The sequence below is a fragment of the Crassostrea angulata genome, chromosome 3 (assembly GCF_025612915.1).
Source record: "Crassostrea angulata isolate pt1a10 chromosome 3, ASM2561291v2, whole genome shotgun sequence".
Lineage (NCBI taxonomy): Eukaryota > Metazoa > Mollusca > Bivalvia > Ostreida > Ostreidae > Magallana > Magallana angulata.
In genome coordinates, this window is record NC_069113.1 from 30527265 (window position 1) to 30554508 (window position 27244).

The 27244-nt window shown below is 35.3% G+C and overlaps 4 protein-coding genes across 4 annotated transcripts in view; 1 reads left to right on the forward strand and 3 right to left on the reverse strand.

Annotated features, from left to right (window-relative positions):
• The window catches only part of LOC128176129 (FAU ubiquitin-like and ribosomal protein S30), a 116872-nt gene that overhangs the window by 53540 nt on the left and 36088 nt on the right, over positions 1-27244 (forward strand). The gene's annotated exons all lie outside the window — the stretch shown is intronic.
• On the reverse strand, positions 17-2675 carry LOC128176130 (immediate early response 3-interacting protein 1-like). The gene is made up of 3 exons (XM_052842207.1): positions 2515-2675; positions 711-806; positions 17-352 (listed from the first exon to the last, which is right to left on the reverse strand). The coding sequence occupies exons 1-3, from the start codon at positions 2603-2605 to the stop codon at positions 297-299; spliced, it is 243 nt and encodes an 80-aa protein (XP_052698167.1). The 5' UTR covers positions 2606-2675; the 3' UTR covers positions 17-296.
• On the reverse strand, positions 3761-14969 carry LOC128176118 (deleted in malignant brain tumors 1 protein-like). The gene is made up of 22 exons (XM_052842192.1): positions 14770-14969; positions 13791-13884; positions 13347-13420; positions 12867-13202; positions 12430-12750; positions 12046-12205; positions 11751-11911; positions 11333-11650; positions 11033-11235; positions 10824-10932; positions 10259-10582; positions 9594-9911; positions 8982-9290; positions 8527-8859; positions 7740-8060; positions 7026-7634; positions 6800-6901; positions 6444-6662; positions 5968-6288; positions 5526-5855; positions 4821-5135; positions 3761-4734 (listed from the first exon to the last, which is right to left on the reverse strand). Exons 1-22 carry the CDS (start codon positions 14831-14833, stop codon positions 4085-4087), a joined length of 5991 nt encoding a protein of 1996 aa, XP_052698152.1. The 5' UTR covers positions 14834-14969; the 3' UTR covers positions 3761-4084.
• Positions 17088-27149, reverse strand: LOC128176125 (U11/U12 small nuclear ribonucleoprotein 35 kDa protein-like). The gene is made up of 2 exons (XM_052842202.1): positions 27100-27149; positions 17088-18054 (listed from the first exon to the last, which is right to left on the reverse strand). Exons 1-2 carry the CDS (start codon positions 27114-27116, stop codon positions 17325-17327), a joined length of 747 nt encoding a protein of 248 aa, XP_052698162.1. The 5' UTR covers positions 27117-27149; the 3' UTR covers positions 17088-17324.

Genomic DNA, 27244 nt, shown 5'->3' on the forward strand with positions numbered 1-27244 from the left:
TAATACTCAGCTGAGGTACGTGTAATTTAACAACACAAAATGTGTAGTTTTATTACAAATGAATGAGCATATATCATCAAACATTCATCACATTCCTCTCAACACATTCACTCACAAGACAAGTAACCACATTCTTTTTCACAGACACCTTATAAATATCACAAATTGCACTGAAATTGTAAAATCCGACACACAAGTCTGACTCGGCATTTAATCCAACTTTCAAACTGCATGTTTCCTCCATTTATCACACTGTCTCTTTGAATCTTTTGCCTTCACTGACAGACCCATTGGTATTATCCAAAGACCAGCTTCAGCGCTATCACCACTATATTAATTCCTATAAGGGGTACTGAAAACAAGACAGTTTCAAATTTAAAATATTACATATAATATGTGTCATTAATTTACATTATAAAATAAAATGACATTCTCTTTGTTTTTATATTTGTTAATTAAAACATCATAAACCTATAAAGTGAATTTTCAACATGTATTTCTGTATGTAAATCTTTCTTTTGCAATCCTAATGTCTTGTCATACTCTATCATTTATCTACATATACTTCATTTTTGCCACAAAACAAACCACAAACATTGATATTCATGGTTATTCATGTTCAAAAGTTGTCTGTTTTATCTATCGAATCTTGAAATAACAATGTTCTATGAAGTCATTTTATTTCCTACATATAAAATGTATTATCTTACTTCTCATTACTGTTCGTATTGAACGAATCAGATTTAAGGTTTGAGTCTTCATTCCTGGTTCTTCTCCAAATCCTCTCTGATCTGAGCCCCATCCAACTGGAAGTAAACATAACTCATTATGTTATATCTAATCAATAATATTTTCAGCACTTTAAACAATTCTAAGTTATCTTTAAATATAAACATATACAATGTCATGGATAATAAAAAGCACAGCCTGATGGTGCTAAACTGCAATTTACAGCGCACCAAAAATTGCACTAGTTTTGGACTGATTAACCTTATTTCACACAAATACTGTGGAAATATAAAACCATTATATTCTTCAGTCAATTAACTACTGATATCAGTACTTTACTTGCCTCAAACTTTCTCTTAAACGTGCAAATGGACCTTGGAAATGGAAGTATGATGAATTTACATCGAGATCAAGAGTCACCATTTTTACATGTAAACAAACTGCACAACTTTACTTTACAGGATTAGTGAGGGTGAAAAGAATATCATAGGCAAGTAAATTGATGATATCTGTAGTGCGAGGAATTTTTTGGAATCAATTAGTTCTATAGAATGTGTTTGGAAATAAGATTAATCAGTCCAAAACTAGCACAATTTTTGTGCACTGTAAATTGCAGGTTTTTACTATGGGAGCCACTGTAGCTCCCATTTTATCCATTTGATTTTTTTTTTTCAGACTGGGGGCTACAGACCTGCAGATACATTTTTATTTGCTGTAGTTGTTTTTTAATTGCTATGATTAAATAAATAAAAAAAAATTAAATCCAGTTGAATTTCAATTAATATTTCAATCATAATTTTGATTGCAATGTTTTTGAAATACACAGATTTCAATAATCAATGCATAATGACTTCCTGGGTGCATTTCATATTATACTTTCTTGAAGCATTCAAGTGAAAAATTCAGTGACATATATATACTAGTATATACGTCCCTTCAAAAACTGACAATTGAATTATCAATAAGAAGGTTTGCTAATGAATGAAACATGCTGTTGTATTTGCCCCGTTTTTTCTACTATTATTTAACACAGTACAGGAATAAAAATAGACTGAAATGTGACCACAGTTTGGTAGGGAAACACAAACACAAAGATACCAAAAAGGCATATGACCATATGAAAGTATAAGGGCTGTGTCCAATCTGATAATGGTCTTCTAATAGACGACAATTTTATGTTGCATACATGTTTTGGACACTTATTTTGGACTGTGCTTGCAAAAACGGCAGCACTACACCTAGCTGCAGGACTGTAGCTCCCGGTCTGAAAAAATTCGGATGGACGACCTGGGAGCTACAGTGCCTCCCATAGTAAAAAACTGGAATTTACGGCGCACAAAAAATTGCGCTAGTTTTGGACTTATTAACCTTATTTTCATACAAATTCTGTACAAATCTTTGATCCCAAAAAATTCCTCGGACATTTTACTACAGATATCGTCACTTCACTTACTTCTGATAGTCTTTTAAACACCATCACCAGCCCTGTAAATTAAAGAGGTGCAAGTTTGTTTACATTTAAAAATGGCGACTCTCGATCTCGACGTAAATTAGCATCCTTCTTTTTCCGAGGTCGGTTATCATGTTTAAGAGAAGATCTGAGGCAAGTGTAGTGACGATATCAGTAGTAAATTTGCTGAAGAATTTAATGGTACTTATTATTTTTACAGAATTTGTATGAAAATAGCTACAGTCCTGCATCTACACTACACCGTTTACATATGTTTGTTTATAGTATCATTTTCAAATAAATAAGAAATTATTTAAAAAATGACATTGATATACTTTTAGCTAAAAATCGTTCTTCGTGTAGTACACAGACAGCATTCAAACACAGAATCACGGCTTCTATCAGTGAGTATAATCCAAGAGCCATTTCTTCTTTTGTACTAGTTGGCAAATGATCAATGTCATAATTTATTTTACCGAGGTCAGTACACGGTATGTTAAATAAAACGCGAACCTGACTGCGAAAGGAAAAACACTAATACTTAGATAGAATCGTAATTATTTCCGGAATTTTTTTCTCTTCCCTTTTTGTGACCATCTAACAAAAACATGTAAATAAGCGCAATAACACAAAAACTGAGTAGTAATAAGCTTGATAAAACCGCTTCGCAAAATATGCACTTTCCGCACCTTCTGCAGCAAGTTTTTCCTACTATATATCGTTGCAAGGTTCGTTCAGGAATATTTTTATGGTACCATTGTGGTAGACATATATGGAGCCAAAATTTATTATACTAACCAAATAAACTTTGAAAAAATAGATGGGGGAGTTACAAAGATATAATCAGTACTTCATTATTTATAATTTATTGGAACATTTTTGGAACAAAGTTTCATAATTGTGTATCATTGCAAGTTGGAATCGCCGGATTTTGATACATCTACTCAAATCACAATTCATTATAGAATACGTATATTTATATGTTTTCTTTTGTGCTAAAGTAGTGAACATGAATGGTGTACACACAGACACTCAGTGAATACAATTCATTAAGCCGTCAACCTATGCAGTTCTTCAGACTCTTAATACGTACTGAGCCCCCCCCCCCCCCCCCCGGGCCCTTTTAAAAAATAAACCTCAAAATCTTTATTCGCGGGAAATGCATCGTATCTTTTTACTATATCTGGTCGGCATAACTTTTATTGAATTATTTTTGAATGGCCAAAGAAGGGAAAGGACAACTCATAAAAAGACATATATATTTCAATACATTTTTTTTAGAAAATTCTCCAAGTTGTCAGCCTTTACAGATTTACTATAGGACAATTTATCATTCTTTTCTTAAGACATTCTACATGTACATGCGTATCAGCCTAGATACAGTTCACCACGCACATGCAGTTCACCAGGCATCATTTAAAACATCCACTGGATAAGGGTAAACCACTGTTTTGAGCAACGAAGTCCAAACTATAATCATCATATAAAATTCAGCAGATAAATAATTTCCTATGTTTTCTTCGATTAAGAAAAGGGAGTTAAGCTTAACAGTAGGTAGTCTAATGCAAAGAAATGTAAACAACTTAATTTATTTTCAACTTTAATTTTGCAAAGACTGAATTTTTATACTCAGTATATAAATCAACAAGTAAGAATGTAAAGAATAAATACCAAAAGGAATACATGAATTATACAAAATGTACAACAATTAATACAACACGCTTTGAAAAAATATTGGTGAAGACAAACGGAATATCTCTCTCTCTCTCTCTCTCTCTCTCTCTCTCTCTCTCTCTCTCTCTCTCTCTCTCTCAGATATAAAAAATATTATATATAGAATACAAAACTTAAATTTTTTGTTTAAATTTTTTGATAAAAGAACTTGACCATTAATAAGTTACGAGACTACGTATCTTCGGGTAAGGAAATCTCTTTACATTCCGACAAGGAGCGCGTGAAATGATTCTTTGGGTAACTTTTAGGGATATTCTCTATTGTGACACGAACAGATTGTTTAGCGTTTTGTTGATTATCATACTCTTGTAACCCGGAGGCAGAAAAATTCGGCATCATTGCAGCATAAGATGAGTCTTTAAAATCTGCCTTCACCCCTAGGGGCTTCATATCGTCATGTTCAATCACGTGGTCCTCATTTGTTTCATCGTCAACCTTTTCATCGCAATCTGATGAATATAAAATTGAATTAAAGCCAGCATAGTTGTGGTTAGTATATGCTAATCCCTGATCATTATCCGAACCGGTGGGGTGATATTGAACACTGTCATGTTGAATGATGACGTCATCAGAGTCACACATATTGTGCATTGGGTTATGAACATGTATAGAACCATCGAGTGATTTGTTGAGAACACCTTCCCTAAATTCTCCGTGTGTTTTCTCCTGTGATTTTTTGCTGTAAGATTTCCTACATTTCATCACAATTATGACGATGACAATGATTAACAGACACGCGGCAATGGCGGACACAACCGCCACTACTGCTTTGTTGTCCTCCTGTTTAACTGGTGATGGAGAGTCAGGCCGAGGGGACTTATCTGTAATGATATTTTCAAACAGCATATTAACTCGTATTCATCATCAATCAAATAATAAAAAAGAAAACTCTGAACGACATTCTTACCAACTGTTGTTATGGGCTGGTAACTGCATGAAACCGTGGCATAGCTTCTTCTGTCACATTTCTTTTCGTGAAAACATTCTTCCACGTGATTTCCAGAAGAACAGTCTAAAGTGTGATTCATCCAAATTGGGACGCTCAGTGGTCCGTCGGCGGAGCAACAGGAAGCGTGCCCATAGGGGAATCCCAGCTCCTGACACACCAAAGTCGCCGCGTGGTCGGTGAAACCATCATCACACAGCAAGTACCAACCCTTGTCCCGGAATATCAACACAGGCCCGGAACTTTGGCTTCTCCCGATACCATTATATATCCGAACTAAAGAAAACAAACAAAATAAGCGATTAATTAAGATACAAGTTTAGTTTTAATGAAAATTGAATCAAAGTAAACAAGAAGTTTGCAAAAAGTGATGATAGTTGTTTGGGGTTTTTTTGACAATCATTAAATTTCTGTAAAATTTTAACTACTCTGATTTGTCAGCGAAATCTACCATGTTGAAAGTATTAAAAACCAAACCTGCTAACCTAATACCTATCATTACAAACACAAATGATCTTTTGGTGACAAAATGAGCATGCAACCATGCACCATCATTTTTCACGAAGACACACATTAGACTATGTGCAAGTGTAATACATGTAAAGTTTTTAGTTTTCCTTCTCTCATTGACAAAATGGATCATTGTTTTTGTTTAATCATCCTTACCATTCTGATAGCAGAACACCCCGGCATCATTTTTGTGTTCTGTACATTCTCCATCTACAACCTCCTGCCATCCACTGTGTGGACAGTCGTCCAGTGCCCCGCTATCCTCACTGCACTGATACGATGCCTTGTACACTAGACCTTTAGCAGGTACTTTGTACGGACCCTCAATAGGATCTCCCCCGTGGAACCCCATTTGTCTACAGAGAGCAGCAGCCTCATCTTCGCCCCAATCTGTGTTACAAAGCGTGCCCCAGTTGTCGTTGAAATATATTTCCGCTCTGCCAGATCTTCCAGATGGATCTCCGCCAGAAATACGATAATAGATACCTGAAAGTGTGAATGTGAAATTTGTTTTTCTTAAACTCAGGTACATGTATATCATCGGAGAAATGTTTTTATTTTTAAATAAAAGTAGCATCGCTCGAAAGAAAAGCCAAACCTTGATCATCAAAGCAGAAGACACCAGCATAGTGGAAAGACGAACACTCGTTAACAGATCCTGCAGGAGTGTGCTGGCACTCCTGAAGGGATTTTTCATGTCCTTGGCACTGAACATTGGAAATCCAGTAGGGTCCACTGGCCTGTTTCCCTTCCTCCACGTAATGGCTGTAGGCAAGGCCCCGGATGTAGTTGTTTTGTCGACAAACTACTTGGGCGTCTTTGTCATCCCAACCATCTCGACAAATACGACCGTTAACGCCCATATAGTTAACAATGACATCGCCATAGTATTTTCCACCATTGATTTTGATTGTATAGTCTAAAAACAAATAATAAGATGTGAATCAAGCAACAAATAACGGTAAACATTAACTTTTCCAAATTAAACATATTTAGTTATTTACCACCATCAGTGGTATATTTTAATGTTGTTTCAATGCCACATACATAACTAAGTGCGTCATATACTAGTACCTGATTTCCGATCACCATTGTAACACAAGACAGAGGCGTACTCCAGGGAACTCGAACACTGAACCCCGTATGACTGAAATGTATGCGGACATCTCAGAATGATATCCTCCGAACCGCTGCATCGGAAATCTTTGAATAGTTGTTTATTGGGCAATGCTCCAAATGGAGAGCAACAAATTGGGAGACTTTTGTCAAACCCAATGGTGGAGCAAACGAGGTCTAAAATGAGTAAAGAGAAGAAGGTTAGTATCATACATGCATGTATAATATACATGTATATGTATAATTATCCAATTAAAATGGTTAACTACATAATTATAAGTCTAGAACTACAGAATCCACATTTAGATACCTACTGGCTTCGTTCTGTCCAAAGGATTTAGGACAGATGGTACCCCACATGTTACTATAATAAACTTCAACAGCACCGAAGAAGGCGCCCCCATTCTGTAATCGCACTAAGAGAAATATATTAAAAACAGTATTAAATTTACTGCATGAAGATCAGTCTTTAACAATTACTATCTAGTAATACATCACAACAGAACAAATCTCATGTTGTCATCTTCGTTCTATAGTTACCTTGCTGAAAGCAGGAAATTTCATGTATCGGTATTGACTTGGACTTTTTTGGATTCCAATGTCCATCGCAGTGAGTGATTGAGGGTGCATCAGAAGCACACCTTATGTCTGTCACAACATGATGGACAGAGGACACACTCCTGGACTGGGATAGTTTGGATCCACCGGCAAACCCCGCGCTCAGACAGAACAGATTGACTGCCGTGGCGTCAAAGTAGGTATCATCCAGATAAAGAGTGTTACTTCCCACTATTAATTTTGGGATTCCACTAGAACCATCGCGACCTTCCAACTTGAATAAAATGCTACCCGAATCGGAACAAATCACTCCGGCAATGGTGTCACTGTCGGAGCAGCCATGGTCTCCGCCGAAGTTTGAATAGGTGCAACTTTTGATTTCGTTGACACCATTGCACGTAAGGTTTCCCAATACTACTGGATACGTGAAGTCCTTGTAGACGTTAACGGCATAACCCTTCTGGAATCCTTTGGTCTTGCAAACTAAACTTGCATCAGAGTTATCAAACTGTTGGTTACAAACGTAACCCTGGAGACCGTATCTGGAAGCTAGGACTGGTCCATAAAAGCCGTCCAGGTGGATGGTCAGATCTACAAAATAAAACCAGTAATTCTGAGTTATAGCAAAACAAATACCCCCGGTATATATAGAGAAAGAATATCTTCTTTTAAATTAAATGTATAAAGAACCGTCACCTTCAGTTGCAGTATTTGTTAACAAACAGAGCACTGACGCATATTTTCTACTCCTGCAAGTCCCTCCTTTCGTAAATGGACACATCAGAGGACTAGGTTCCGTCCCTGTACACGAGAAACCCGTGAGAAATGTTTGAATGGCTGTTCCATTGGTTCCAAGTGCGGAACAACACTGTGATAGTCCGGCTGTATATCCTAAAGCTTTGCAGACGACAGTAGCATCTGTATCGTCGAAATTCTCATCACAGACTGAATACCAGCCGTTGTCACTCCATAACTCTAAACGGCCATAATTAATCATGCTGCTGCCACTAAGACGAACTGTAAAGAAATTCATTTTCATTTTCAGAATGTGTTACCGATATAATAATTAAAAGACGTCAATATAGTATCGGCTTTGTCAGTGCTGAAAATAACGCCTTTAAATACGACGTGGACACAGTCAACTGCATGATAACGTGAAACATTTTGCATACTATTTCATATTGCGAACTTAGACTCATCTGCTTTGGTGTTATTATTTAATTTTTGTAATGGGAGTATAATCCAGTTTCGAATTTTACTATGTGACATCAAGTTGAAATTTGTTAATGTCGACTTTTTTAATCAATAAACGAGTTGGAAAGAATGTGAGGTACATGTGTAACTCACATCTGAAAATGTGTAGTCAAGGTAAACAGTATAAACCACCAGGCTGATTAGATTTGGAGTGTTTAAAAAATACGTTAAGTCTTATTCTCAATCTTATTTAACAAATGTGAATATTTTTTTTAAAATGCTAACATACCGGTTTCATAACATTTGACGGCAGACATCATGTTTGTTGGACACACTACTTGGTCAGGCACCAATGATACCACGCAGTCCAGGAGTCTCTGTTCGTCTCCACTGCATTTGATGTAATCCATGGTAGAATATCCGGCCGGGAAATTTTGTCCAAAGGAGCCACCATGAAGCGCTACCCCGTCTCTGTAACCATGCAGACGACAGATGACCCTGGCTTCCGCTTCCGTTAGGTTCCCAGCACACAGAGAACCCCAAGTCCCTCTAACGTTAACTTCAACATGCCCTTCGTTTAATCTGTTGCCGTAATAGAGCTCTAACTGGGGTTTCTGCGGTTCTGTTGCAAGCAAAAATATCATGAACACTTTTTTAATACATGTACTCGTATGATAAAAAAAAATCCACAAAGCGGTATATCTTTTACAATTATAGTTTTACAAATATAGAATTGGTTTGAACCTTTTGTGTCAAAGCAAGCCACAGCAGCTACAACTTTGTCATCAAACCGACCGAGCTTCCCTACCCTCCCTGCATTGGGACAGTCGCCAATCCTGGCTTCAGTGCCAACGCACGAGGCATTCCTGAGCCAGTAGATGTTGTGAGAGTGAAACGATGGTCGAAGATGTCGGAGAGCCAACCCAGACTGGAATTTGTTCTCCCGACAAATGACGGTGGCGTCCATGTCGGTGAATTCTGAGGCGCAGAGGAGACCCGGCTGATATACGTAAGAGATTTGAACAATGTTGTAATGGCTAAGGGTTGTGTGAACTGCAATAAACAATTTTATGAGCTCAGTAATACTTAATCATGATGTATTGTCAGAAAAAATTCACCACTTACACAAAACGTCTTAAAAGACAATGAGGACCAAATGAGAGTTGGTAAAAAAAATTAAAAGACAACAAATAGATGACCTGATATTCTAGATGAGTTTACAAATACATGTACAATATTACAGAACCAAACGAACAACTTCTAGCTTAATTATCTCAATAGTACGATGATTTCTTGTCAGAAATGTAAGGTCCGTAACTAAAAATAGAAACTGTAATAGAATTTTCTGTGACATACTTATGCTGTTTGCGGGGTCTGTGTTTGTACAGAAGACAGAAGCGTAGTTTCCAGTAGTACAGTTGGGATCGGTGTACTCATTCCGACAGGCCCTCAGTCCGCTCTCTGTCCCATCACAGTTGACGTCTGACATGGCAAATTCCATGTCAGTGGGCTCGGGTTCTAACCCCATACAACACACTTCAATTGAATAACGATATCCAAATTGCTTGCAGACTACGCGTGCAGCGTTTTCATTGAAACCGTCTGCGCAAACCATCCCATAGTTGTTTTTCTTCCATACTCGGACAATTCCGTAATTTGCATGGTTTAGTTTCACTATAATCACGAAAATACAACTAATAATAGTACAATAAAGTAATTTTAGGATAAACTGCAAGTTTATAATCAACATTGATAACTAGCAGCAACAACTAGTGCATCGTACAGAAATATAATGACACATTTCCTCATATTAACCTGTATAGCAGTCGACATATTACAAATCAAAATGTATGATCGATATCTGCACTGGCTCCGCGTCGTCACCAATTTTCCTCAAGTCAATACTCAGCCTCAAATCTGAGGTTTGACCTCAAGTTTATGCACTTTTCTTTACAGGATTTGAGTCGAGGAATGAGTTAAGGGATTTGAAAATTTTGATGACGGTGGAGCCTCGTACCTACCCCAAGGCATGCAGTAGACTCCAGCGTCCTGGGAGTGGTTTTTGCAGGAGTCAGACGATACATTCCAGCCCAGATTTGGGCATTGGTAGATAGAGTGTTCGTACCCTGAACAGCTGACCTTGTCCATCAGGATAGGACCGGTGCCAGGTCCGTGGTAGGAGCCGCGGTACGATACACCACTAGCATACAACAGCTGTCGGCACACCACCACCGCATCACTGGTGGACCAGCGGCCGTGACAGATGGTCCCCCACACCCCGTCCCGGGAAACCTCCACCCGACCTTGGTTTGGTTTGATACCATCAGCTAGACGAATTCCCATGCCTGATTTCATGATAATGATATAATGTTGTAAAAATTCATGAGTTGGTTTCATACATCGTATCAATCTGTATTTTCAAATAAAAATTATTTTCGATAAATTTTGATTTAGTTTGATTTTTGCTAGTTAATAATTATTTTTGACATTTGTGGAGTCCTAAATGAATGCAAATGATAAGAATTGAAAAAAAAAAACTGAACCACGGCGAGAATGTTTCTACGGTAATCAGATGTGTTCAAATACCTGAACCCTTATAGCAGAGAACCCCAGCGGAGGACAAATCATTGCCACACTCTCTCGGTACTGAGTAGTTGAACACACAATCCTTTATGTTCTTCTCTTGCCCCTGACACTAAAATATTAATACGAGTATTTGAATTTGGAAATTTTCTCTAAGCATCCACAATAATTAAAGGTAAAGAATATCTTTCCATTATACAAAACTACCTTACCTTAATGCTACCGACCCATATAGGTTCATAGCGCGTGAGTTCATCGGAGGAACTATACGCGACACCACCACTGAATCCGTTTTCCCAGCAGAGGACCGACGCCGCCGTGCTGTCCCAGCCACCACGACAGACCGTCCCCTTAATGCCGAACTGAGTGACCACCACCCGTCCACTGTCAGACTGTTCTATGGAAACTGTCGTATCTGAAAAATGATCACGCATTCGCTATTTAGAATCCAAAACTTATAAGTGCACGGTCAATGAATATTCACATAGTACTTAGCGATCGCGAGGACTTACTTGGACTGGCGTCTTGATGCGAACATAGAACTGAAGCGTAGTTGTATGAAGAGCAAAACCCCATCTCATGTTCACAGTCTAGAATGTCTGTTTCGTTCCCTGTACATTTGATGTTCACTGTGTGGACGTATCTCAGCGGTCTACCGAACTGTCCCGGGAGGAGAACCCTCGCACTCGAGTACCCCAGTTGTCTGCAGATGACGTCAGCATCCCTTTGATCAAACCCATCCGCACACAGTGTTGTCCAGAAGTACTTCTGATAGACCTCTACGATTCCCATCGTAACATTCTTCCGCCGGTACCCCAACGTTATACGAGCTGTAAATTTTAGTGATATAAATGGTAAAATATGAACTAGTATGATTATATATACGAGAAAACTCCATCCATCCATTCATCCATCAATACATCCACTTACCACTTTTGTAACAGTAGACGCCTGCGTCATTTTCGTGATTACAGAGAGATCGGTTGACATTTCTCCACCCAGACCCTTCACATGCTATTACCGAATCCTCCACTCCCAGACAATTCACACTGGACAAGTACACATCTCTCGACGATTCAGACGATTTACCTCTGCACAAAAAAGTAAACGTATGAAACAGAATACACTATCGGTACATAATAAACGTCTCTGATAGATGAATGCATGCTGGCTTAAAATTTTGACACGTTTCGAGTTATTAGTACAAGACCCAGAATTTGTTTACGTGTATGACAGTCCAGTTACGTATCCTATTTGTCGACAGAAGACCTGAGCGTCCAAGTTGGACCAGCCATTACCACAGATGGTTCCCTCTTTGCCATCCACAGATAGAACCACTATACCGCCACCCTCCGCTTGGCTATCAGCAAGGGAAAAGCGTACACCTAGTTATAGAAATGTACATTGTTGTATCTTAATTCTTTTGAGTTTAACTTTTATTCTACAATTTGATGTCACAAGTACGCGTCTAATGTACTGGATGAGCAAGCATCGTTTATTCAGAATACACAGTAAATGCAATGACTAAAGAGAATGCTAATGTAATACTAAAAATTGGGAGAAATATGTTTCTAAGATACGAACAAGCCTGATTACATTGCAACTATACCTGTTGTGTTATAACACAGTACGCCTGCTCGCTGGTTGCTGTAACAAATCTGTGTTTCTTTGTAACAGTCGGATATTTTGTCTTCGTCTCCATTGCAATGCAGGCCGGTTAACAGAAACGGTAGCGTTTCTGCTGCTCCAAACACCATAGGAACCCCACCGGAAAACCCCAGCTGTCTGCATGTAACGTTGGCCTCTTTCTCGGTGAAGTAGGTGGAACATATTTGGCCAAACGCTTGTTGTAGAAAGAGTTCCACTTTTCCGCTGCTGGGTGACGAGACGTTAGTATCTGATTGTACTGGGGACAGATGTAGACCTTCCTCTATAACAGTACAAAACCTTTGTTATCACTTATGAAAAATCTAAGAGTGATCATAATCAAGTAAGTAGATGCTATTTGACAGAAAGAATATGACGGGACAAAATTCAAAATTTGACCTTCTTGCTTGTCATAACAGCTGACAGAACCGTAGTGGACATCTTGAGTGGCACATACATTCGGTGTATAATTTTCATCGAATTTACAGTCCTGTATCTTTGTCTCCCCACCAGAACATCCTTTGAACGGATAGGTGTGGTTCCCCGTGTGTCGCCCGTACGCCGCCATTGGAAGAACGGTGCCCTTGCTGAATCCTAGCTGTTTGCATACTACAAGAGCATCCTGCGGTAGGAATTGGGGCCAGGCACACAGGGTCTGCCATTGGCTGTCTTGCCATACCTCCACTATCCCGTGACTTATGTTGTTCCCGTGGATCAGTCGGACGTCGGCGGATTCTGCCAAGAAATGAAAACGGAATCATCTTAAACTTAACTAAGGTTACTACATACATGTATTCGTAGCTTCCTGCTCTATGCCGTATTGCAAAAAAAATGAACAAACTAGACGTTTCATTAATACATCGCGGCGCTCTCACTGACCCTTGTGGCAGTCACTGGTCACCTCTGTACCGTCCAGCGTCCATACAGCGTTGCACCCTCCACAGTAATCATCGCTACAAAAGGAGGAGAGAAGGTTCGTAAAGATGGAACACAACATCCGATTTAAGATCCCACTATATAGTCTACGTGTCTAGTGTCTACCCTTTATCAAAAACAAGTATATCTATACATGTTTGTGTTACATGATGTACAGCATTGAATTTTTAAGTATTGTGTTAACATTTACAGGTTGTATGTAGGTAAGGGATTTGAGGAGGCTGGCTGGTCAACAAATTACACATCATAACTATCTTAAATATTTAAATATGATTCGTATGGCTGTAAACTTTATTTCGTAAAGAAAACATTCATACATATTAACTTCTGAATTTTAGTATTTTCTTATTAATTGGTCAAGCACTCTACAGACTGAATACGACTGACCTGCAGTTAGCTGTAGGATGCCTGGGACAGCTGGACACGTCACAGGGCGCCACGAAACACTGAACAACCGGCTGACCGTCCGGACACTGTCCCGCTGTAGTGGGGAAAATGAAAAAATTAGTTCTCAGGGTAAAAATTAACCATTGGTATCTTGTTCATGGTGTTTAACTGCTTCATCATTTTATTATTATTTTTTGGATATCTCGAGATTAACCACCTACAACTCAAAATACGCGGTTAGAAGAATTTTACATCTTAATTAAAACATGTTTAAAGTCATATTGAATTTACAGCTGTGCTTTAGAGAGAAACCAATGGACACTTTTTCAGACTAATTCACCAATATACTTTGAATCATTTAACTATACATGTAACATAGCAGAGAAAATGATCACAAACAATACCACAGCTTAAAATGTTAAAAGATATCCATGAATTGACTGGATGATATATGGATATCTGAATATTTGTAAGGTGCAAGTTAATTGTGCAATTTATTCTCATTCGAAGCAATTTTTGAATCAAATTCAACTCCATGCTCCGTGACTCTGATTTCTATAGACTTTCTATTAATAGTTTTTAAACGACCAGTTTACCTGTATGAAAAGTGGTTGTTCTAAATTCCCCAACTCGAAAAAATACATGTATTTGACATTTAGATTTGAAATTCTTTAAATCTCACATTCAATAAAGGTATCACAAAACCGTAGGGGGGGGGGGGGGGGGGGGGCGTACTAAACGTAAAGGTACGTAAAACATCCAATACCGTGAATATGATTTTCCATATTGAAATTTTAGGGAAAAAAAATCATTGCTCCATTCAAATGTATTATTCAGTATGTATTATATAGTCAACAAGGGTTATGTAACTTCAGAGAGAGAGAGAGAGAGAGAGAGAGAGAGAGAGAGAGAGAGAGAGAGAGAGAGAGAGAAGTCGCATATACATTGTACGCTAGCTGGTAATGAATAACTGACATACCTGCTATGCTAAGTCTACTTGCTAACAGTATCACGAAAAAGAGATGCCATTTCATCGGCGGCATCGTAGAACTATGTTGTCATTGTATAGACGCTGGCTGTGCTTACATCCAGTCCCATGTCATGGCCGATATAAATAACAGAACCAGTTACAGCTTTGTAAACATTTATATTCGTGGTCATTCAACTGTTACGGTGTTTTTAAAGCTTGGTCCTGGTATGGGTTTAAAAAATGCTTTCAATAATGTCAAGTGTCTTTGTGGTAAAAGCCACTATAGGTGAAGAACTTTAACATTGGACGGAGTTATGGAACATCGAAGTTTACTTTATTAATGAAAGTAAAACAGCTGTAAAATGTAATACATGTTTTATTATTAGAGAATTCGTGTTATATGTCTGTGTCAGGATAGCACTGATCGAAAAAAAAATTAGTTTCAAATAAGGTATATTTGAACGTAAGTTTTACTGGTAATATTTCGGTGATGAGTAACCCAGAAGTTTCTGGTTCGAGCCCCACTGTAGTTACTTGGTCATAATCAGATAGGACAAAGGTACATTAGTTCACCCAGCTGCAATGGGTGTCGACTTAACTAATACTTAAAAAATAATCGTTAACAATAGAACGAAAGTAATTTTTATGTTTATTTATCATATTTCAAACTCATCAAAAAAAAAAAAAGAAATTATGGTGTCATATCTCTGCCCCCTGTGTGCATGTTATTTTTCTCTTAATTATGTTGACATGCAAGATAAATATGTTGACATGCAAGATAGTTATGTCAACATGCAACATAACTATGTTGACATGCAAGAAAACTGCAATTAAGTAAGAGTTATAAAAAATCTCAAATATCGCCAACATGTGACATCCAAGATGCTAGATACGCTACCTATTGATGTCAACATGCAACTTATTTATGTTAACATGCAACTTATTTATGTCGACATGCAACTTATTTTTGTCAACATGCAATTTAGTTATGTTGACATGCAAGATAAATATGTTGACATGCAACATATTTATGTCAACATGCAACTTAGTTATGTTGACTTGCAACTTATAAGTTGCATGTCAACATATTTATCTCGCATGTAAACATAACTAAGTTGCTTGTCAGCATATTTATCTTGCATGTTAACATAAATGAGTTGCATGTCGACATAGAAAGATAGCATCTAGCATCTTGGATGTCACAGGTGGGCGATTTTTTTAGATTTTGTATAATTCATATTAGATTGCAATTTCTTGCATGTCAACATAGTTATGTTGCATGTTGACATAACTATCTTGCATGTCAACATATTTATCTTGCATGTCGACATATTTGATAGAAAAATAACTTGCACACAAGGGGCAGAAATATGCCACCATAAGAAATGAAGAAAAGAAATATCAAACAATCAAATCTTTTAACAAAAAGTTTAAAGAAAGGTTAAAATGAAATTCTAAAAATACTATGAAGAATGCATTATTTCAATTTAAAACTTTATATCCATATTAATGATAAAATTGTTTTTCAAGTATGAATTCATTTTTATAATTTTCTTCATTAAGAGATCCATTTGAATGATATGGATGTAGAGCACTCTAACTAACAATATACTCCATCCTGTATAACTAGTAAACTCTATTTCAGCAACAGTACATAATCCAGACTAATAAATGAAAATACTCTAAAGTTATGCCTTGTTATCCAATCAAATTTTATCAGCCGGTTTATTGGAGGTGGCACATTTCACATAATTAAAAAAATTATAGTATGTGCAAATCTTCATCTAATCAAAAAAAAAAAAAAAGAAACTATTATAGAAAAAAATACTGATTTGCATGACCAAGGTTTGCATCACTGGTGATATCTGACCATTCAATGCTGCTTCAGATTCAGCTGAAGCTACAGGTCTGTAGCTCCCGGTCTTTAAAAAAACCTAGGTCGTCCATCCACATTTTTTCAGAAGGAAGCTACAGACCTGAAGCTATGTCAGGTGTTATCAAAGTTATGTGATATCTATAATACATCTAAACTACATCACATAATAAAGAAAAGGAATTTTTTTCCAGATTTACCAGTAAGAACATCTTTTAAAAAATATTTTTGTTTGTGCTATGGATTTTCAAACAATAATTGACAACCAGTAGTGCATCAGGTCTGCCTCATTGTGGATGCATCACATCAACAGATGCATGCAGCATAACTGTCATAAGGACACTGATATATCCCAACCCAATTTCATTTAATAAAAAGAAACAGAGAACAGTTTAATATACATGTATACAACTTTATTAATATTTGGTTCTAGATTAAGTCAATTTAACAATTCTTTTGATAAGCTGGATACTTTCACAATTCATAGTCAAGTAGTGACTGTCTCTCTACAGGGGTCTTATCTACCGAATGGAAAGGATATATAGTTCTTTTTTTTTTAAAGAATCGTTGCACTGAGAAAAAATTTCATTTTATTTTGCTTTCTGAAATGTTATAAGCTAAGTACCAATAAATGAAATCTACAGATACACAGACATGATGATAAGTTTCCTTTAGTGTTTCCTTAGTGTCTTTAGTGTTTGGATCTACTTCTTTTTCTCCTTCTGTCTGAGGATCGGCTCCTTTTCCTGTACCTGTCATGGGATCTATCTTGTGCCCTATTCCTGGACTGTTCCCGAGATAGACTTCTATCCCTGGAATGTCTTCTTTGCCTATCTCTTCTTCTGTCCATTGACCTCTGTCCATCATTACTTCTTTCATCATCGAAACTCTCTCTTGCATGCAGTGATTGCATTGAAATTGGTTTACGCCAAGGTCGATCTTTACATCCAAATCTCAATTGACCAGATTCCTTTTTGCCACCAAGACCTCCCCCGAGTCGTCTAGGAACCCATCCTGGCAAGGTGCGCTCCAGTTCAAAGTCGACAAGAACTTCATGGCCGTCTATCTCCATACCATGTCCGTCTCGCTCAGCTCGAACAGCTGACCGCCCCTCCTTGAATTCCACAAAAGCATAACCTCTGGAATGCCCAGTTATAATGTCTCGCACCAATCTGATTTTATGTATCTCTCCAAAGTAGGAAAATTGTGATTCTAGTGTATCCTCATCAGTTTTGGGGTTCAAACGAGACACAAACACAGTCAGGTTTGGATCACCTGCCACATCTTTGTTTGGTTTGTATGAGGAAGATAGGGCTCTAATGATTCCATGATCATGTGGTTCTGTGTCAGTTCTGTCAATACTACCTGCCATTAATGGGCAGTAGGTTTTAGCTAAAGGTGTCCAGCTATCTTCAGACATTCTTGAAATTAAAAATATAATGTAACTGTCAGTTTTGATCACAAATTAATTCAATTCAAATTCAGCATTCATGATCACCGAGGATTAAGTCACCAGTCGTTTATATGGAAGAAACATATGTATCTGTAGCAACATAATTATTCATATCGATTCTTCAAGAATTATTTCAAGTGATAATCGCTAATAATTTACAATAAATACATGCTGTACACAGGGTCATACTAAAACACGCCTGCCGACGCCTGCCGGGGAAAACACGCCTGCCGAGAGAAAACCGCACGCCTGCCGTTTACCTGATGGATTATTTTAATATTTTCTTTGATATTTTATTTAACTTAACTAAATTAAGTATCATAATAACAAAAAGTTGACTTTATATTGATTATTTAGCACAAAATTAGCAAAAATGTTCAATGTTGGTAAAGATAGATAACTCTTACGTAGAATTCATACGCCTGCCGAGGAAATCTAGACGCCTGCCGTTAATTTGATGGATTATTTTACTTTTTTCTTTGATATTTTATTTCTTTTAACTAAATAGATGATAATAGAAATCAAAAGTTGATTTTATATTAATTAATTAACACAAAATAAGTAAAAATCGGGTAAGCTGATAGCTCTTACGAAGAAATCATACGCCTGCCAAGAAAATGTATACGCCTGCCGTTTAGTTGATGGATTATTTTAATTATTTCTTTGGTATTTTAGTTTACTTGGCTTAATAAACGATAACAGAAATAAAACGTTGACTTTAAATTCGTTAATTAACACAAAATTAGTAAAAATCGGTAGAATAGATAACTCTTACGCAGAATGCATACGCCTGCCGAGAAAATCTATACGCCTGCCGTTTATCTGATATATGATTTTTTTTTCTTGGATATTTTATGTTTCCTAACTAAATACATGATCAAAGAAATAAAAGGTTATTTTGTATTCGCTGTTTAATGAAAAAATTATTAAAAATGTTCAAAGTCTGTAAAGAAGACAAAGAGTTCTTACCCTGCTTACGCCTGCCGAGACACTGAGTTGTAATAAGCCTGCTGATTTAATCATTTATCCATGTCTTTTATTTTTATTTCTTGAAAAACTTCAGCTTTTTACATAGTTATAGTTTATTAGTGTTTTCATAACCTTATTTTTTGTTGCAATTAATTAAAGATATATTACAAACTCGAATCAGGGACATACATGTACTGTTAATTACATGTATATACATGTACATGACTTTTGTATGTCTCTGCTCGAATTTTAAGATTAAAGTTTTCGAAGAACCCTTAAAAGATGCATGTATTTTACGTATAATCAAAATATTTTATGTTACATATTCATACGATCTAGCCTAAAAGTGGTGTCTGAAATAAGAAGGAAAGTATACTGATGTGAATATATATATAATTAATGCACTGTTATACTAAGTTCAGAAATACGTATGGAGTCAAACTGTAAATACTGTGTTGGGTGAACATGTAAATACAAAATTCAAGACATGTAATGAAAATTAATATTTACACCAACTCAATCAATTCAAAAGATGCAATTCGATAATTTCATTTCTTTAGAGAAGTGGACTGGCATAACCTTTATCCGTGTATGAAGGCTATATAATGTATTTCTTAAACAAACAGGCTATCGTACTTAAATTGTGTATGCATTCCAGATTTTATAAATATTTATGCTCCTAAATTATTAATTCTAGTAAATGTATATGGGGAAAGGTTAGACTTTTTAAGCAAAGTGCATTTACATTTTCGTACACATGTTCTGTACAATGTTTGTAACTGTTTACATCTTGAAAAACTTTTTCATCTCAAGACTTTCACTGCCTAGTTCACCAAACTATATTTAAATCTCTAGATTCTGATTCTGTTTCGCTGCGTTTTTAAAATCAAATATTACACAGGACATTCATAAGCCTGTAGCAAAATTTTACATTGCATGATATCAGTGTAGCGGATAATTATTCCATTCAAGGGAAAGAGGGGTAGGGGGTATCAGTTTGAATATTTAAAAAAAACGGCTTTTTCTAACAAGAAAATCTAACATAGACTCAATCATAGACTTTTGAAATCCAATACACGCTTAACCTTCCAGTGATGACTTATTCTGTTCGTAGAAGAAATAAAGCAGACTTATAGAGCATGCAATTACCAAATCAAAGCAGAACTCTGTAGGTTGATTCAATATTCAACACAATCAATATACCGGTATAATTATTGCAGCTACATGTTCGGTACATGCTTTATTTTGAGGTTATCATTCAGTATTAAGTTCATTCAATGTTTCCAAGCTGATGAAAATGTGACCGGGTTAAAATTTTACGATTTATGGTCTCAGTTTTAAATGGAGAAAAAAAAGAACCCTGGTTTAATGATTAACGTTGTAAAGTGATTCAAATCGTGTCAATATTCTTGGTTATAAGCCTGGACTGTCTCGTAAATGATAATGAATGATATTTTCCCCTACAAAATAAGTTTTGTTTTCTTTATATTTTATAAGCTTCACGAAGATATATAGTAACACAAATGTTTCAATGTTTACGGTTATGAATGGACTATACATGTTTTATGAAGAGGCGTAAGTCTGACCAATTAAAAACTGATGGCTTATTAATCAGAAATATTTTTTTATTAAGTGCTTGTACATGATATATACATATATAAGAATAAAATGGTATTATTCTTCAATTTCATATCGATACATAAAAAATACAAATATAAGAGTCAGAAACCATGATATGGCGACCTTGCTCTATCAATTGGAATAATTAAAGTGGACTGCAAGGTTTTAATAATACTTTTGGGTTAATAATTAGGTGCAAGTTCAAAGGCTATACATAGTATCTTAAGACATACTTAGGTAGATCGACTCGTTCATAACTATTTTTCTCAGTCACCTAAAACACATGAGAGAGAGAGAGAGAGAGAGAGGGAGAGAGAGAGAGAGAGAGCGAGAGGGGGGGGGGGTTGTGTACAAGGTGCGTGCTTCACGGTCGTCTTCCAATATACAGGTAGGTAAGGTCTATTGTTTCTTAAGAGACAAAAAACCGTACAATTCACACAGAATACACAAGAAACTAACACGTGTATGTATACACGTGTATCAGTAGAGCAACGATCACTAGTTATCTTTGGACATGTAGTCCCAACCCCGATTCGCCCAAAATATTATAGCAAAGAACATAATGAGTAAATTATTTTGTTATTATTACATGATTTGTAATATAATGAGATAAAAATACATTAATCTGTATGTGCATGTTCAGATTGTGGTCCCGTTTTTTTATTTACAAAACTGTGAGTGTAACCGTTTGAGGGATAGTGAAGTGAGTGATATTGTAAGCCGTATGGTATGATTATATACATTGAAGAATCAATAATTACGAATACATGCATTATTCTTTCTTTCTTTTTATCAATAAACATATCAACCTCCACGACGTACGATTAATTATAGTCAGTATGGTTGATTAATATAAAAATTGTCGGGAAGATATTTTACGTTCATTAAGTTCAAAGACAACCGATCTGCATAGAAAATTGCGTTTATTTTTTACTCAGAAAATTTTTACTCATGAAATAAATTAAAACCGAAAAAAACCACCACGTTCAGATGTCGAACATTTGGATTGTGAATGTCTTACGCTTACCGACTCGCTGCAGTTTTCTCCATATTTTTATTGAATTTTTTTTTATTGAAAAATACATGTAGTAGAACAGTTGAACGCAGGTGCAACTACATTTATAAGTATTTCTTTCTCTTGATATTTGAATTGTTTCCATTATTGAAGAGAGAAAGAAAGAGAGGGCAGTGGATGGAAAAGACGGAGAGAGAGAGGAAGTGAAAGAAGGAGAGGAGACAGGCTATTATACCTATGACTCCAACATCTCCATATTTCAATATTTCCATCTTTTCATTGGAAATTTCGCAAAAATTATCTTTCTTGCGAAAAAAAAAGTGGGGGGGGGGGGCTGAACCCTCTATGATGTTATGTGCCCATTGGTTAGGTCTAACCTAGCAAAAAAAGTGTGTGTGTGGGGGGGGGGGGGAGGGGGAGGGGGGTTCAGCTCCCCTAGCCCCCCCCCCCCCCACTCCCATCGCCCCGGTTCCGACGCTTATGTATAGGAAACCACTGGTATCACGATTTCTGTTGGTTTACATTTTTTTTTAAAACACGATTTTTTATCCAGTATTTAGAAAAACTTTAAAACAGGATTGGTCTATAGGCCATAAGATCGTGGAACAATATTATAGATCGACCCTTGTGATCAGTAAGCTGTCGTAGATTAGGATATTTCAATATCAATGTTCTTGCTAACAATAACAATGTTAGTATAACTCATTAACGTCCATCAAATATTCATATCAGTCACCATTCATTAATTTTTGGGGGGATGATCTAAGAATTTTTCTTTGGCTTTGTAAATGATTTTCACTCATTCTTTTCATGGGTTGATCTACTCGGGGGGAGGTGGGTAGAGTTACCCCCCCCCCCCCCCCCGGTAAAACTCGAATTTTATACTGAAGTGGGGTACGTGATGGAGTCCCCATCTCCCTTGGAAAATATTTTTTTTTTACATACAAGTAAAATCACCAAAAAATTTGCCCCGACACCCCAACCCCGGACAAACCTAAATACTACCCACCCCCCAACCCCCACCCCCCTTGAAAAAAATATACTGGATGCACACGTTTCGTGTTACGTTTTTATATCATTGAAATCTAATTGTTATGTCTTTATTCGTTTACTTGGTAAAGTTAAATGAAATATGAAATATTGTTTGAAAATACAAGATTATCAATTTTTGCGAAAAGTTATGATATTGATTATTAGTATCCCTCTTTACAATACACAAAGTTTTATTTCATTCTTATTCTATGATCATGTACACAGTTGACTGAAGAAGAAAATTAATGAAAAAAATCATATCATGCAATAATATAGGTATTCGAAAAGCGTACACATGTATATTCCTTGGGCGTTTCGTATCTATAGACGTGTTGATAAATCTTACCCTGTATTTCTATCATAAAAAGCTTCAGCGACAGGCTTAATCAAAATATTAAATTCTGATAGAAAACAAAACTTTGTCAAACTTAAAAGGGATGACATACATATTATATCATTCCGTATCACCCGACTTCATATATGAGTCATTCTCAAAATCCGCCAAAATTTTGGTCACGGGTCAATAAAAAATTATATCAAGGAAAAATAATATAAATTTGTACATTAATATATACCACACAATATTCTGCGGTTAGCAAAACACTTTAATTCTTTTTGCATGACATGTTTAAAGAAAATTTGCCTTTTTTAATGTCCAAATTAGCATGATTTGCTAAGTCACACACTCTTTTTGTTGCACTTTCATGTGGTTTATAAATATATCCAGTACATTTTGCTCTCATTTTTTTAAATGTATGCTTTACACAATTCTTAAGAAGTACATTTCAAACAATAAAAGTTTTGTAAATGTACTTGTTTTATGAAATATTAAGACTTTAATGTGTGTCACAAGAGTGTTCGTCTCTCCTGTTATGTTAATGTAAAAACAGAAAATAGAAATATTTAGAATGACCCTTTTTGGATTCAATACTTTTCATCAGCCTTAGTTTCATTTTCATGAAGCAAAGTTGTTGACGCCATTTTTTTGAAGTTCGTTGGTTTGAGGAAAATGTCCCAAATGTAAGTATGATTTACTCAGTAGAAAAAAAAACTAGTCCTTACTGTTACATTGAAAATTGACTTAAACATGAATGTAAAATGTTTTAACTTTTCTTACAAAATAACTTAACAATTTTGTTTCAAACTACTGCATCATCAACAGTGTATGGTAGACAGGAAAGGAAACAAACAACCATATATAGAGTAATTGTCTATCCTGTTATTGTCCATCCTGTTACATGTAAATTTGTAACAGGAAAGACATTTTTATATAAATATGAGGATTTTAAGACATTTTCATTATTTATATAGCAATAACTTTTCATAAAATATTCAATAAAGTAGTATGTACAATAAATTAACCTTAAGTAAGGATTTTTGTTTTAATAGTTTATGTTATTACATAAGAAGTGATTTTGTAACAGGACAGATATATCATTGTTACAGTACGTACAAATGTCCATAATAACAGAAGAACTATGAATATTTGTTCACTTGTCAGATCAAAACATTTTTCATATCATTTTTTGTGAACAATCACTTCATATTCTGTTTTTTATTACTTACAAATAAATTTTGTTAGTTAATGATGTCAATATACATTTTTGTAACAGGAAAGACATGGACTGTTACAGGATAGACAATTAATGATTGTTTTTTTCTTTAAACATCATGCTGATTATTATATATAATCCATAATAAAGATATATGTTTTTTAATTATATCTCAGTTGTTTACAAATCAATTCAGCATCTAGTGATTATGTATAAATATATTAAGGCATTTTAATTCAGTGTAACAGGAAGGACAATAAATTGTTTCTCAAGCAACATAATTTTTCCACCTTTTAATCAGTTGATCTGCAGTTAAGTAAACTATTTTTATTTTTAAAGAATTATATCAATTTCATTGAAAAATGAAAGTTGTCTTTTGGTATAGGTAAAAATGGGGATGTCCAATGCTGACAGACAGAGAAAATACAGGCAGAAGAGAGATGCCTCATTCTAGAGCCAGAAAAGTTAGATGGGAGTACCCACTACAAAATCATTGACAACATCTGGAAAAAAGTAACAGAAAAGTGAGACAGCCTACAGTCCATAGTCATATATAAAGCTTACAAATGCTTTAAGTACTCTGTTAAATGTAATCTTTTTATTTCACTCTACATTGTCCTTCCTGTTACTTCATTTTCTTTAAAAGTTGATATTTTCTAAGGCAAATATTATTATAGGAAAAGTTTGTTTCTCTTGTATTTTACATAGTAATCAGAAATAAATCTGTTATTTAATTTAAATATCAACATCAATTTCCACTACTGACCAGATTGTGTTATTAGGAGTCTCTCCTGTTACAGTTGTAAACATTTTTCAATTTTTATTCTATATTTTTCAATAAATTTTACTTCTTCACAAATGTCATTATATATTAGGAACACCTTAGTAAATTTTCAAGATTTTTTATATTCAGTGTTTAACCAAATGAAGATTTTGATCTGAATGTACACAAGAAGTCCCTCCTGTTGCTTATTTTGTTCTTTCCTGTTACACTTTTTACTGTAAAGATTATAAAACTTTTATCATAGTATTTAATGGTATTGTTTAAGGTTCATCTATATTTTAACAGCATATTAATTGACTCCAAACTGTGAGATTGATGCTAAGTTTACTATCAATCAACTTTAAATCAGAATTATGATTTTGTAACAGGAGAGACTTGTTTAATACAACGTACTGTCTTTCCTGTTGCGAGACTCAGTCTTTCCTGTTACAGCACCATAAATATAAAAATATGTTGCATGTGTATATTTCTTTTAGGTTTGGGTCTACACATATGCTTAAAGTTTTATATCTGATCAAATATAAGCACTTTGAGCTTTATACTTATCTTTTTATTCTGTAAAATTGTGAAAATAACAAACAAAATGTTTACCTGTTTGAACATTTTCTATTATATTATTGTAATTTGTATTTTGCTTCTGTTTCATTGAAAAAATGTTAGTGGTTCTTTATTTGTCATGCTTTCACAACATTGTCTGAAGAAATTTTGGAATATTTTTTTGCTTCAATTTATTAAAATTTGTATTTTCTTATGTGTAACAGGAAGGACAACATTTAAGTATGACCAGTTCTTTGATCGTGTTTTACTCAGAAATCAAATAATCTCTAGGTGGGAGTTAAGTGTTTTTGTATTCTTCAGGTATGTGTTTATTGTTACAATTGAATAAAATTATTTTTCAACACAAGAGAATTCTTGATTTTTCTTCAATTTTATTTCTGCGTTTTTTGATAATGACTCATAATATGATTAATCAATAGCAGCAATAAGTAAAGTTATGAACATAATTATAAGGCAAAATGTTAAGTCTATATTTAGCAATCTTTAAGTAATTTATAAATTAGTTTATACAAATAAAAATGACATAAATAAAATGGCAAGCGTGCATATTAAATCGACAGTCGTAAGATTTCTACATAAGAGTTTTCCCTTTATTTTTAAGCCCTTCGCAATTTTTTTTCCTTTTTATCTATGCTTGCTATTTAGTACAGTAAAATAAAATAGGCCTACTAACATAAGAAAAATATTAATTCATCTTCAGGTAAACGACAGGCGTGTGGTTTTTTCTCATGTTGTGTTGATTAAAAAATGTGGTAAATTTTTAATTAATCTGATCATTTATCAGGTTAGAAAACATGAAATATAAATAAAAAATTTAAAATCATCCACCAGGTAAGCGGCAGGCGTGTTCTCTTCTCGGCGGGCGTATGCATTCTGCGTAAGAGTTATCTATTCTACCGATTTTTACTAATTTTGTGTTAATTAACGAATTTAAAGTCAACTTTTTATTTCTGTTATCGTTTATTAAGCCAAGTAAACTAAAATACCAAAGAAATAATTAAAATAATCCATCAACTAAACGGCAGGCGTATACATTTTCTTGGCAGGCGTATGATTTCTTCGTAAGAGCTATCAGCTTACCCGATTTTTACTTATTTTGTGTTAATTAATTAATATAAAATCAACTTTTGATTTCTATTATCATCTATTTAGTTAAAAGAAATAAAATATCAAAGAAAAAAGTAAAATAATCCATCAAATTAACGGCAGGCGTCTAGATTTCCTCGGCAGGCGTATGAATTCTACGTAAGAGTTATCTATCTTTACCAACATTGAACATTTTTGCTAATTTTGTGCTAAATAATCAATATAAAGTCAACTTTTTGTTATTATGATACTTAATTTAGTTAAGTTAAATAAAATATCAAAGAAAATATTAAAATAATCCATCAGGTAAACGGCAGGCGTGCGGTTTTCTCTCGGCAGGCGTGTTTTCCCCGGCAGGCGTCGGCAGGCGTGTTTTAGTATGACCGCTGTACACACCTGTCTTCTGTTGACATCAATTTGTGGTTGTCGTAATTTAAACAAAGTATCCGTATTATTTATTAAGCCTGTTAAATGAGTAAAGATAAAAACACTTGCAACTCTAAGGCTAAATAAATGTTAAAGCTGTGGTTTTATCAAATAT

What these genes read in the sequence shown, in the direction of transcription:
- LOC128176130 (XM_052842207.1), bottom strand. Translation starts at nt 2,605, where the DNA reads ATGGCTCTTGGATTATACTCACTGATAGAAGCCGTGATTCTGTGTTTG. An exon ending in AGAACGATTTTTAGCTAAAA is followed by an intron (nt 807 to 2,514) that starts GTATATCAATGT and finishes GTTTACTTCCAG; the next exon opens with TTGGATGGGGCTCAGATCAG. An exon ending in AATACGAACAGTAATGAGAA is followed by an intron (nt 353 to 710) that starts GTAAGATAATAC and finishes TCTTGTTTTCAG; the next exon opens with TACCCCTTATAGGAATTAAT.
- LOC128176118 (XM_052842192.1), bottom strand. Translation starts at nt 14,833, where the DNA reads ATGCCGCCGATGAAATGGCATCTCTTTTTCGTGATACTGTTAGCAAGT. An exon ending in TCTCTGCTATAAGGGTTCAG is followed by an intron (nt 10,583 to 10,823) that starts GTATTTGAACAC and finishes TCATGAAATCAG; the next exon opens with GCATGGGAATTCGTCTAGCT. An exon ending in CCAGCCCATAACAACAGTTG is followed by an intron (nt 4,735 to 4,820) that starts GTAAGAATGTCG and finishes ATATCATTACAG; the next exon opens with ATAAGTCCCCTCGGCCTGAC.